Source organism: Aaosphaeria arxii (assembly GCF_010015735.1).
Source record: "Aaosphaeria arxii CBS 175.79 unplaced genomic scaffold BU24scaffold_5, whole genome shotgun sequence".
Lineage (NCBI taxonomy): Eukaryota > Fungi > Ascomycota > Dothideomycetes > Pleosporales > Aaosphaeria > Aaosphaeria arxii.
In genome coordinates, this window is record NW_022983478.1 from 30,663 (window position 1) to 42,788 (window position 12,126).

Sequence of the window (12,126 nt, forward strand, 5' to 3'; positions counted from 1 at the left end):
TGGAGGCTCTTCGTGACTGAAGAGGAACTCCAATGACCGGATGTTCTGTCAGAGGAGAGTGATGCCGTCGTGCGATGGAAGCCTAATCCAGACCTAGATGTTTGGTAGCATGGAATGATGGCTAACACCCGCAGATATCTTCCTGAACATCCTGTGTATATAGTTTAGATAGGCTCCTCAATAGATCCAGTTCGTACAAGGATTCTCCAGAATACTGGCACAACAAGAGTCGCTCTGCATTCCACATCGGCTCTTTTGACAGGTGAAAGTTCGTATAATCACCACGAACGGGAGTATTGACGAATGTGTGCACGCCGATCTTCCGCATTGCAAAAAACCAAGAATATGTAAGTTGGATTGGCGTGTAATGAAATGCGTCTTTTCTCTTTTTTGTATGATTTGAACAAGTTGAAAATGAATCGCGAAGCGCCCACCACCCGGAAAGGAAGTCTTGTACTGTTCATTCACTCCTCGGTCGGGGTGATACCTTTGCATCGGATTGATGTATTTGGGCTTTGTTCAGCGACGATGGTATGTCGGGTTGGATTATGTTGACAATCTTACTCTTACGCCACCAATCTGTGCCTTAAGGTTGGGATGTGCGAAATAATGACTTCACATCCAATATGATGATTGAGCATGATGAAACATACTCCATCGGATGCGATGGTTCATGTGACGCGCAACCGTCTACAAACCTTGATGGGGGAGAAAAATATTGAAAAAAAGATGCCCGAGGCACAGTTTAGATGCCATAGGAGTAGATTTTCTTCCAACTACAGAATAACCAATTGTATTGATATCAAAGACCGTGAAAAGTACCACCGTATGGATCCGAATCAAGAGCAGAGATGAGGCATGTCAGCCATTCAATTGAATTTCCGAACCATCTAGACGTGACACACTGTCACTCAACTCGCGAATAAGTCTTCTCTCGGGAATCTACCGCTCGTCCGATGATCCGAAGGAATTGAGTACAAATGTCTGAAGAATTTGATGACCGTGATTGCAAGGAACGATAGATTACTATTTACCGAAGAGGGGGGGGAGACCAGACGTGCAAGTGCGCAACGAAATCTTCGTACCATTTGTAATTTGGGATTGCCATGAAGTGAGGGCAGACACGGAAGTGAAGGGATCTCAGAGTCGTAAATACGCTCTGCTACAGGAGATGGGAACATGGTCATCGTACCCTCATAGGAAGAAAGAATATGCATGTACTGTATGAGAAGACCGGCAACCATTATATTAAATAGTCTAAGTTGGACGCTCAAATTCCCCTGGGCTGGCCGCCCTGAACGATAGGGACGAGAACATGCAACTCGCGAGCGATGATAAATGTGATCTAGCCATCGCGGCTGATCCTCTGCTTCGTGTCCAATTGTAAAGTCGACCCGAGCTAGCAGTTGGCCGTAGGCTCAAAATTCTCTGTTGGGTTGTAGCATCAGGGAAGCTACTTGAATGATACAGATCTTGCGACCCAGCTTGGTATTGGCTGATACTGGCGCAATGTTCCTGCCAGATCGTACAGTGTGATCAAAGTCTCTCACTGAGATCGTGAGAGAGCTGTTGATGAAGGGTTGAGGGTAGTGTGTGCTTCAATGCAATCACAGTGGTTCCCGGAACAATAATGTGCAGCTAGGAGAATAGGATAGACGAGTGCGACTTCATGGAGATATATTCTCGTAATTGAATATCAGGATTATGATCACTTGGGCCTCTAACTATACAAATCTATTTGATGCAAAAATTGTACAAGAAATCCAGATCTTCAGTTCCTTGCTTTATGCATCGTAGTTGAACATTATCCCATCTGTGATTTGTTGACCACGTAGAAACGCTACTGGCGATATACTCCTTTGGCCTTACGATGTTCCGTGGTATAATTGCGCTTACAGCGGCTGTTGGTTGTGCTGCCTACCAAATTACGGAGAGGCCTGATTAGGCATGTAGAATCGCGAACCTCGACTGCCCGACTACAAGTGAAAAGTGGATTCGTTGAGCACAGCTGGGGCCAATCTACACGTCCTGGCGGAGATGGGTGGAGAAGGTGAGCAGGAGCGCACATTGCGGCTAAGTCGGCATCCGATCCTAAGGTATGGCGAGTCGAGATGACTTTAGGGCGAGACTGCAATTGCATTTACAAACGTGCGCTGGAGAGATGCATGGTTCGCACTTAGATCACCTAGATGGAATGAGATGTTGCTGACAGTCAGTCTTGGGTCGCATGTCTAAGGCAAGGTATTCGAGGGCCTCAAATGTGGTAAGTTAGTGCTGCGAAAACAACGCAGCCTATGTGGAGACCTTGGGAGGCAATCCTAAGTGAACATAAATGCAAGCGAGGAGGAGTGGTACGGGCGCAAACATCGAAACAGCGGACCTAGAAACGTTTATCGACCCATTATAGGGAGCTCCGCCGTGTGCATGTATGCCCGTGCCAAGGGAGTTACGAGCTGATACGAATGGTATTGTTGACATGTAGTCTAATAATCCTATGTACCGGATATACGATGGGTGTTCCTTGGAGACGTTCGGCGTACAGCGCTATTGCGAATTGCGTTGGTCAGAGATAAACACTTTGGATGACGTTGACTCGTTCGTTTCGTGCTGCACCGTAGGTGTCAATGCGGAGCTGCTACGCTCGAGAAGAACCTCGTACGTGAATCCTATTGTCGTAACAAACCTCTCAGAGACCGCCCTGGCGTGGGGAGTCGGCATGTGCCCCACGCACCCCCAGACTGGAGCAAATTCGGCATGACCTTGGACTGCGAGTAATAAAGAGTAAAACTGGCCGTCCTTTATTGGCAGGATCGGGATGTACGTAAGCGGTTGAATGTGGAATGCGCAGATGGCCATAGAAAACAGGGAACAAGGACGGCACTAGCAGTTGCTTCGTAGGGAAGGCCCTAGAGGGACTGTGAAGCACCTTTTCGTGCAGCGGACGTGGACGTGGTTATGAGTGAATCTGCCTTGCTTGGACTGTCGTTCGGAGAAGCCTTTGGTCGTTTCTTGTGCAGATTGGCAGAGTCGTTGGAATTTGGATCAAGAATTGCCTTGAGTACAAGTACGCCTACAGAGTGTGTCGAAGCCTTTCCTTGCAGACCGGTGAGTGGCCGCGGGCGGGATCTTGATGATGACGACGTGAGGGGACCGGAGACCGAGATACAATACAAGACAAGTACAGGGCGACGAGGGCGCGGCTGGGCGGCTGAGTGGCGGCGGAGACACATTCGGCTGCTGCCCATCATCATTGGGGCGATCCGGTCAAGGCGCGCCGTCATGTACTTTCCTTGTCCCTGATTGGCTGGCGTGAGAAGCTAGTGAGACTGGTGCCGTGACCAACCCTCGGATGTGGAACCTCCAGGCCACCCTTTCACTACGGTACGAGTACGTACCTATGTACGGATGGACTTTTGGGTTTGAGGATCTGAACATGTGCATGTGCAGGTGCATGTGCATGTACAATTGTCTTGAATGCGCTGCGGCGCGAAAATACTGTATCTGCCTGAGCAAAAACCCTTCTGAGCCTGTATGTATGTCTGCCTCGCGCCTAACGTATGCTGCTTCGGGAAGATGGACACGAGACTTTGCGCCCAAGTGAACTGCAAACCACACAGAAGAAAAAAATGTGAGATTGGTGCATGGGGATCGCATCGATCGCGGAGAACTGGCTTGGCGCTAAGGGAAATGAAGGTCTAGTGTTACATCGTGGCGCCGAGGAGAAGTGCAGTGGGCTGGTACAAGTAGACTCGAATGAGAACCTTGGTAAGACTGTTGCTGGGTACCTAGGTATGTAGTGTAGGTACTCCGTACTGTGCAGACGACATGATAGGTGGCGTACCTATGTATGTACAACAAAGTACTGAGTTATTCGGTATTCCCGTGTCGCGTGAGATATTCGTGATTCGTTCGTCCCTTCTCGGTGCACACATACAGCTGCTTTGCGGAAAGTCGGCCGTGCGAAAGAAAACCCTCGCGCGGGTGTCGCCTAATGTGGCAAATTACTCGTCGTCTGCTTGGCGCATGGAAAACATTTGTAGCAGAATTGACAGTCGGATGTATGTATACGTTGCATAAGGTGGAAGGATGTTCAACGACGATGTCGGCAGAAAAAGTCTAAGATCAATGATGAACGAATGGGTATATTGATTGATGAAAAAAAAGTTCCTTGAGGCACTCCCGTGCCTGCGACGGAGACAACACGTCCACGTCCTTATCAGCCAATCCGCTAGTAAAAGAAGCAGTTGTTAGCAAAATGTAAGCTTGACCAACAACCCAGTTAGTCAGTATCTTCATATGAGTTTCTGCGTATGTAACAGCTTCCAAAGCCGCTTCCCTCACTTGCGATGGCACCGTGAGTGGCTCTTTCATACAGCGCGTTTGTCAACTGGGACATTGCGCTTGAAGCCAATCAATTGTGCCATTTCTGTCCAGAAGCCGATCGGAGGAGTGATAAAAGAGGCTTCATATGCATCAATCAGAGGTGCATCCCACACCAAATCCACCTGGTGGGCAGGCACAATCTTCGTCCTCTTGAGAAGCTTCCAGCCGAAGTAAAGGATGGGGTAGAGGAAGACCATGGTGTAACTGAAGAAGAAGTCTTGGACTGTCCACATGCCAGGAAGGAAGACGGAGTAGCCGTAGCAGCAGACCATACCGATTTCCCAGATGAGACCAATCCAAGCACAGTAAGGCTGGAACCAGCCGGTGTAGGGCAAGGCGTTACGGTCGAAGTTCTGGGCTTTCGTCGCACGGTAAAAGGCGAGGTAGGTCAGCGTGATGCCGATATAGTTAAGCATACCGCCAGCGGTGATCAAGCTGGTGATCCAAGTCAGGGCCTTGGCAGAGCCATCCGAAACGGAGAGGAAAGAGAGGAAAGGGAATGCCATGACTATGATGAAGCAGTAGATGGGAACACCGTTCTTCAAGCACTTCCTCAGGAACTTGGGCGCACGTCCTTCGATGGAGAGAGAGTAGAGACTGCGGGTGGCACAGTAGGTATACGTGTTTCCGGCCGAGAAGATGGATGTGAGTAGGAGAGCGTTGGTAATGTGTGGCAAGACAGGGACCGCGAGATTGGACATGGCAATGACATAAGGAGAAGCGGCAGCAGTACCACCACCCTCACCACCCTTGAGGACCTTCACCAGGCTGGGGTCGTTGTAGGGCAAGATGATGCCGACGCAGAGAGCTCCCGTGATGAAGAAGATGCAGAAGCGCCAGTACACGGTCTTGAAGGCGTTCTTGATGTAGACACGGGGACGTTTAGCCTCACCAGACACCATGGAGATGTACTCTGGACCAACAATGCAGAACCCAGCAGCCCAAAGGGCTCCGAGGAAGCCCTCCCAACGCCCTAGAGCTCCAGTGCTGAGGTACTCAGCCATCGGGCCAGGGTCTCTCCAGTAGCGGAAACCGTAAGCGTCGTGCTTGGGGTTACCACCGCACATGGTGATGAATGTGAACGAGAACAGCATGAAAATCAGGACGACCTTGCCTCCGGAGAGCCAAAATTCGGCTTCGCCAAAGACCTTGACGGCGAGAATATTGCAAGCGCTAGAAAACCTTCAGTACTGACAATCCCAGAGAAGGGTAGGGACAAGACGTATAAGTCGACGGGCAAAGGAAATGATGGGAGACATACGCATAGAGGACAATGCACGCAGCACACACAGCAGCGACCGGGATATCATCCCTCCAGAAGGTGAGGACCAGATTCAAGGCCGTAATTTCGAAGGGAATAAGTAGGGCTTCATAGAGGAAGAAGTTCCAGCCCGCAGCAAAGCCTTTGGTAAGACATTAATAACTAGTTCACTCCAAGACCCAGGGAAGGTATTGACGAAATATGGCAATACTTGGAATTGCAGAATGTGGAAAAACTTACCCAAGGCCTCGTCTGCCCAGTGGCCAGCCAAACGGATGAAGCCACCGGTGATTGGCATGTAGGTGCCCATCTCAGCGATGCAGTTATTGATCATGGCTAGAATACAGCTGTAACCAGTGTAGGCAAGGAGCATTCCAAGGGGACCGGCCTTGTTGAGAGCACCGCCGATGCTCACGAACAAGGCGGTACCGATGGAGCCACCAATAGCGATCAACTGAATTTGGCGATTGCCTAGATGGCGTTGAAGGTCATCCGAGTTCTCGGTGACGACACCCTCACGGACGTCGTCGCCGTCACGGCTCTCGTGGACAAAGTTGTCATATTTCTTGGCTTCGTCCATGGACGACATGGCTGGTGCGATTGGGGCCGATCGTGGGGTAATTGCAATGGGAAACCAGAGGAATGGCGCAAGTGGCGGAGGGAGGCAAGGGAGCCTATTGTCGCTTGTGGAGTAGAAATGGTTCCTCTGGGGTTAGGGAGGGTCGTACAGTCGCGAGGGAACCCAAATTTAGGAGATCGCAATGGGAGTGTCGCGTGAGGCTGGGGTTGGTGAGAGCAAGGTATAAGAAGCAGTCACAGCGAGAGGTGAATAGAAGTATGACACTCGAGAATGAGCGTGAGAAGTAGAGAGTGATTGGCGCACAATGAAGAAGCGCAAGCTCTCGTGAGATGGGATTGCCCCGAGAGAGGTATGGAGGAGGGCAGATGGGGAAGAGGGAGAAAGATGTAGTGGGGGAGTGAACGTGGGAAAGTTCAACCGCAGGGTCGGGACTCTTTATAGATGAGGAGGGGAGTGTAGAAGATCAAGAAAGTAGACCTAAGGAATTGCCATTGGACGGGGACGGGAACGGGGACTGGGGTGGAGGATAAGAGTGAATGGAGTAATAGAGAGGGCAAGAGAGGGGGAGAGGGTGAGTGAATTGGGACAATACTGTGTAGCCAACCAGCCAAGCAAGTAAATGTTGGTAGCAGAAGCAGTAGCAGTAGTGATTAGTGAAGAGAAGGTTGAAGTCAAGGATAATGATGTATGTACTAGGTATAGGCCCATGGGTGGTGGATGGGGTGGACGGGGTGGACGGTGGAGGATGTTGCTAAAGAAGCTAAGCTCAATGGCCCGCCACCCTTGATTAAACTTGCCGGATAAGGTAAGTGAGATGGGAGATGGAGGTGGGATACGGTAATGGTGCTAGTGGGCACCGGACGGGATGGGATGAGATGGGATTGGGGGGGTTGAGTTGAGTTGAGTTGAGCTTGTCTTGTGCTTGTGCTTAAGCCTTGAGGGATTATAGGGACTTGTACGGGATAGGATAAGATATACATATGCGATGGGATAGGTCGAGATACAAGAAAGATAGATAACTATGAGGCAAGTGAATTGGTTGGGATATTTTCGAGACTATGAGTAGGGTTGAATTATAATAACAGTAAAATGGCAAACGTCAGTTCTGTTGGAAGCGAGAGAGTGAGAGAGAGGGGATAGGTAAGAGTGAATAGAGACTACGCCTGATGCATACCGTACCATACCATCCATATTCAATCCCTGGAACCCATCAAGAACTCTCTACTCTCGATTCTCGATAACTTCTAATGTATATACCTAATTACAGCATTGATTTGCCCAAGCAAAGATTGTCTGCCTGAGGCGCCTGCGAGTTAGATACCTAAATAGAATAGCGACACATGCATTCGTCGCACCACATATAGTAGGCGTACGGAGTACAGAGCACAGTTCGCTGTTGAACCATGCCGTGAGTAAAATAATAATGATGATGATAACAAGAGCAATAATACAGAGTAGTCCATCCTGGTAACTCTTGGGAAAGATGAATATCGAAAGATGCATAGGCACAGACCCGCATCAGAGACATCGGACCATGTTGCAATTACAGTTACCGCTTCAATTATGGCCACAGCGAACTACAGGTACAACCACAACTCCAGCTACTGTGCAACTACAGCTACATACAGTTACAGTCAGTACACCGCTAGGGTACGAGTATGTTCCAAACTAGTAGGCAAGGTTACACTGTACAGTCAAGTAATTTAAATGGAAAAGGTACGATACCGTTCTTTGAGCTGATCTGTGCGGAACTGCTTCCCAACCACTCAAGAGACAGCATTTGGAGGCTGTTAAACGGGACCGCAACTCTGTTCCATCATCCTCCCTCAGCCACCACCTAACTAACCCCACAGAGACCAACGTTCTTAACTCGATGTCGGTCTGTTTCAACCCAGAAATGGTCGTGGTGCATACTCGTATGAGCGTGAGCGTGAGCCATGAACATGGACATGGACATGGTTTGCTCGTGGTCCTGACTCTTGATGCAGATCGACCCTGTCAATCTCTCCCGCTTTCCCAGCTTTGACCCGAAGAAAAGTCTGGGCATACGTAACCATACTCGTACTCACACTGTAACAGAGTACAGTATTTGTACTCGTACAGTGAACACTGACACTCACTCTAACTATGGGACACTCCGGAGTCTGTGCTGTAATCATGTACTTGTACGTTACAAGTGCAGAATAGGCTTCCTACGGAGTACGGAGTACTCGTTGGCGAACATGCGTACCTTCACAATAAAAATAATTATTACATGCGTATATCTCGAAATCTACATCTGCCGCAGCTGGCCGCCTCCTCCGCCGCCGTCGCCGTTGGAGGCACTATTTGTCTGGCTGTCTGTCGAGTGGCGGCCGCCTCAGCCAGCTAAACTACGCAGTACCCCAGTCTCGTTTTTCCCATTTCTTCCTCCACACGCCACATCTCTACAGTTTGCCTTCTCCCGTCTAGTCTCTCTGGTCTAGAATCAACTCTGTTGTGTTGTGTCAACTTTTTGATTTGCCGCAGCGTCAAATCAATTTGATTTCCTCCTCCACCATCTCATCGGGTTTGTCCTTTCTCATACAAGGCCTCTTCCGAGCGAACCATCACCCCGGCTCTAGGGAATGGAGGCCCATGGAGGCGGATAACATGTAGCGAGTAGTGGCTGTAAGTGTATTGCTACTGAGTAGCGTACGGGCGTAGCGTACTGCGTGTAGGTGTAAGTGGACTGATGGCGAGGCCGACCCGTTCAGCTCCAAGAACGTGCATCTATCTACGCAGCATGTGTATTGCCGCACACATTTGGTAGAGTAGTCCTTTCTTACTTCGTATCTATGAATACCTAGCATTGCGGTGCGGTTATTCACCAGCCAAGAGAAAAAAACAGCAACATACACAGTAGGTACCTGCATACAAGACTGTCTTTCGAACGTAATCGCTGGAAGGCAAAAATGTTTCACACAAGAATTGGTAACATGCTTCAAATCGATAATAGACCCCCTCTAGGGAGAATTAACACGGAATACTTGGGTTTTCAAATAGTTGGTGGCCGTATTGTCGCCTCCCTTCTCAATCCGGCATCTCTCGACTGCCAATATAGCTATTTAGAGACGGGAGAGAAAGGGAAAGAAAGAAACGAAGAGCCTCAACATTCCTCCAAAATCTCACGCCCGACCTATCGGATACCGAGCTTTCGAAATTTCTTACAATCCACTTGTGGGTCAGATCATGTCCCTGGCATTATTTAATGGGTACTGTAATTGTAGACTCTCAGTTGTCCACCACTATTGCCCAGTGCCAGGTCGATAGCGTGCGGCACGACAGCCCCATGCGCAGTTAGTGTCCGGAATCATCGTTCTTGTTGTTAATTGTAATAGTAATGATAATACCATTCACCAGTAGCCAGCGTCACCTAAAGCCTACTCGTACCTTGGAGTACCGGTAGAGATTAGTCCATCACATCAAATTTTAATGATCACATTAATCGAAGAGGAAAAAGGCTGTGCAAAGTTCGAGATTGGGATTTCGGTTCAGGTTCTAGTTCAAGCTATTTGCGCCTCTGCCATGGCATGCGCTTGTTCATTTTCTTGATCAAACTCCAGACTTCCGCCCCGCCGCTCGCCGCTCGCCATCCGCTGCACACTACGAGGTACATGGTACATGTAATACAGTAGGTACTCGTACGTACAATCCCTCTACGGTCTACCACAAACTATCCCTCGTACCCAAAGTCTTCTACCACCAAAGACGAAACCCAAAAGGCTCTCTTTCCGGCTGCCGCGGTTGGATCGCCCTCCGTGTTCGAGATCGTCTTCCTTTCATTGTTCCTTTAGCAGTGAACAGCGGTACAAGTACATGATTGGCCGGTCCCTGCGCCTGGCGCTTGTCACGGTGTCTACCAACAACACCTACGCCTACCCTACCTAGGCATCTCCTCCCATAGTTCTTAATTATCACAACCAACCCCAACGCATCGCACCCTCGCTCACGTGCACACATTCCTGACGCCGGATCCGCACATCCACCCAAGCAGTGCAGCAATCACCCGCGCTGCCAAACAAGACGTCTGGTCCTAGTTTTCCGTCGGACAATCCGCTTACACGGACATCACCCGCGTCGATTGCTCTCTATCTAGATCTTATCTACACTTCTTGTCTATACTTTGATAGTGATTATCGTGCTAGTGTTGATATCTTGATGCGACACGGACACGAACACCCTTGACATTGCGGACCCGTTCACTCCTATCTCCTCATGGTGACATGCTTCTTGATGGACCTAGCTCCCCTGATCTCGCTGATACCGCTATCAATCCAGTTCCAATCCGTCATCGTCATTGATAGTAGGTATGGGCCACGGGCCGCACCGCATTATATAGCTGCAAATGGAAATATATCCAAAAGCCCATTGTCCTATCAGATGCCTTGAATTCACAATATGGGCGACAGCACTGAAGCCTTCGAGTACGATGCACCCCTTGTCTTCCCCGGATCCGGTCTTTCCCCCCACCCCCTTCGCCTGGAGGAAACTATGAATTCGTCCCGTTGTGAAGCTGAACCCGTCATTGTACCTGGACGCCTCTTTCTCGTCTTGGTGTGGGCGACTCCGCATAGGAGAACTATGTTCCGTGCAGTTGTGCTCAGCCACGGCCGAGGGGATATGGCTTCATCGTCCCCTCATCATCATCCTTCTCCTCAGCCCATGTCTTCCTGATCATTTTCGTGCGGTTAGATAAATACGTTGCAGTGAACTCCAGGTGCTTATCTCCGACCTTGGGCCTGATCGACTCGAATGTCCCGGATTTTGACCGGACATCGCACGGTGTTGTTTGATCAAAGTCATGGCTGGTATATTGCGAAAGCCTTGCATCCTCCCTTGTGTCTCCCCTGTTCCAAGCAGCATTGGCAGCAACAGCAATGATGATTATAGGCGCTTCCTCGGCGACAATGCTCCTCTGCGGTGCCCTGCCCCAACATCCCCGTAGTCCTGGCCACCACGAGTGAAGGCGAAGGCCTTGGGCCTTTGGCATTGCGAGACAACATCGAAGTGCTTGGACAACTATCCCCTTGTCTTGTCTTAACCTGCATCTCCTCGGGCCTCACTTCGTCAAGCTTCCCTTCCTTAGATTCCGGTACCCCTGGACTGTCAACCTCAGTAGCCCCGCATGGTAGGCGCTCAGCAGCAACAGGCCGATGGACAGCTTGCTCCAAGCAACGGCACTGAGTTTCGACCTGGCTCTTCTCCCCGTGAAATCGTAGACCGCGTCGACGCACAGATGTACGTACTGTATGACTTGCGTGATGAGGAAAATGCACAATGCCTGCACCGGGACGCTCACCAGCGTCTTTGCGCATTGCGCCATGGTCCTATAGCTACCGGACTGGTCGGACTCGAAGACTGTCAGCGCTGGTATGGTTGTGCTTGCTGCACTGAAGTCGCTCTGGAGCTGATCGTTTGTTGTTGTTGGTTCGACGGGCGATGTTATTGCTGTGCCTCGGCTGTTGTCGCGCGAAACATCCAGCATGACAAAGAATGGTCTCAGTGTATCCTCCTATGCTCGTAGTTGTAGCGATGGCAGTGGTAGTAGTTGTCGCGTGGGAATAAGAGAGACAGTATCTCAATGCGCAATCACGGATGTCTGAAAGGTATGTCGTTGCGATCTCAATATATCAAAACACCTTGTTGTCCCTTTCCTCGCTCAGCCTTAACCCCCTCTTTTGCATGGATAAATTACGTGTGGAAAATTCCCGAGGCGCAGTGCTCGCTCTCACCGCCTCCTATTCTCAGTCTCACATGCGCAGCACAAAGGTACGGGGTACTCTTTTCGGCCTGGCAACCTTTGTGCGCGTTGCCCGGTAGAATCGGTAAACTGGAATTGCAAGTGATTGTTCGTAGCAACTGCCGTTGGCGTACAATTGTT

At 49.9% G+C, this 12,126-nt stretch overlaps 3 protein-coding genes across 3 annotated transcripts; all 3 read right to left on the bottom strand.

The window, feature by feature from the left end:
• Positions 1–4,010: 4,010 nt before the first annotated feature.
• On the bottom strand, positions 4,011–6,574 carry BU24DRAFT_210172 (general amino acid permease-like protein AGP2). The gene is made up of 3 exons (XM_033521927.1): positions 5,885–6,574; positions 5,645–5,786; positions 4,011–5,556 (listed from the first exon to the last, which is right to left on the bottom strand). The coding sequence occupies exons 1-3, from the start codon at positions 6,231–6,233 to the stop codon at positions 4,368–4,370; spliced, it is 1,680 nt and encodes a 559-aa protein (XP_033382445.1). The 5' UTR covers positions 6,234–6,574; the 3' UTR covers positions 4,011–4,367.
• A 4,271-nt stretch (positions 6,575–10,845) lies between these two features.
• BU24DRAFT_462923 (uncharacterized protein) lies at positions 10,846–11,235 on the bottom strand (the record flags this gene model as incomplete). The annotated part of the gene is made up of 1 exon (XM_033532057.1): positions 10,846–11,235. One exon carries the CDS (start codon positions 11,233–11,235, stop codon positions 10,846–10,848), a length of 390 nt encoding a protein of 129 aa, XP_033382446.1.
• A 69-nt stretch (positions 11,236–11,304) lies between these two features.
• BU24DRAFT_462924 (uncharacterized protein) lies at positions 11,305–11,730 on the bottom strand (the record flags this gene model as incomplete). Its single annotated transcript, XM_033532058.1, has 1 exon — positions 11,305–11,730. One exon carries the CDS (start codon positions 11,728–11,730, stop codon positions 11,305–11,307), a length of 426 nt encoding a protein of 141 aa, XP_033382447.1.
• Positions 11,731–12,126: the final 396 nt, after the last annotated feature.

What these genes read in the sequence shown, in the direction of transcription:
- BU24DRAFT_210172 (XM_033521927.1), bottom strand. Translation starts at nt 6,233, where the DNA reads ATGTCGTCCATGGACGAAGCCAAGAAATATGACAACTTTGTCCACGAG. An exon ending in CTGGGCAGACGAGGCCTTGG is followed by an intron (nt 5,787 to 5,884) that starts GTAAGTTTTTCC and finishes GTCTTACCAAAG; the next exon opens with GCTTTGCTGCGGGCTGGAAC. An exon ending in GCGTGCATTGTCCTCTATGC is followed by an intron (nt 5,557 to 5,644) that starts GTATGTCTCCCA and finishes AAGGTTTTCTAG; the next exon opens with CGCTTGCAATATTCTCGCCG.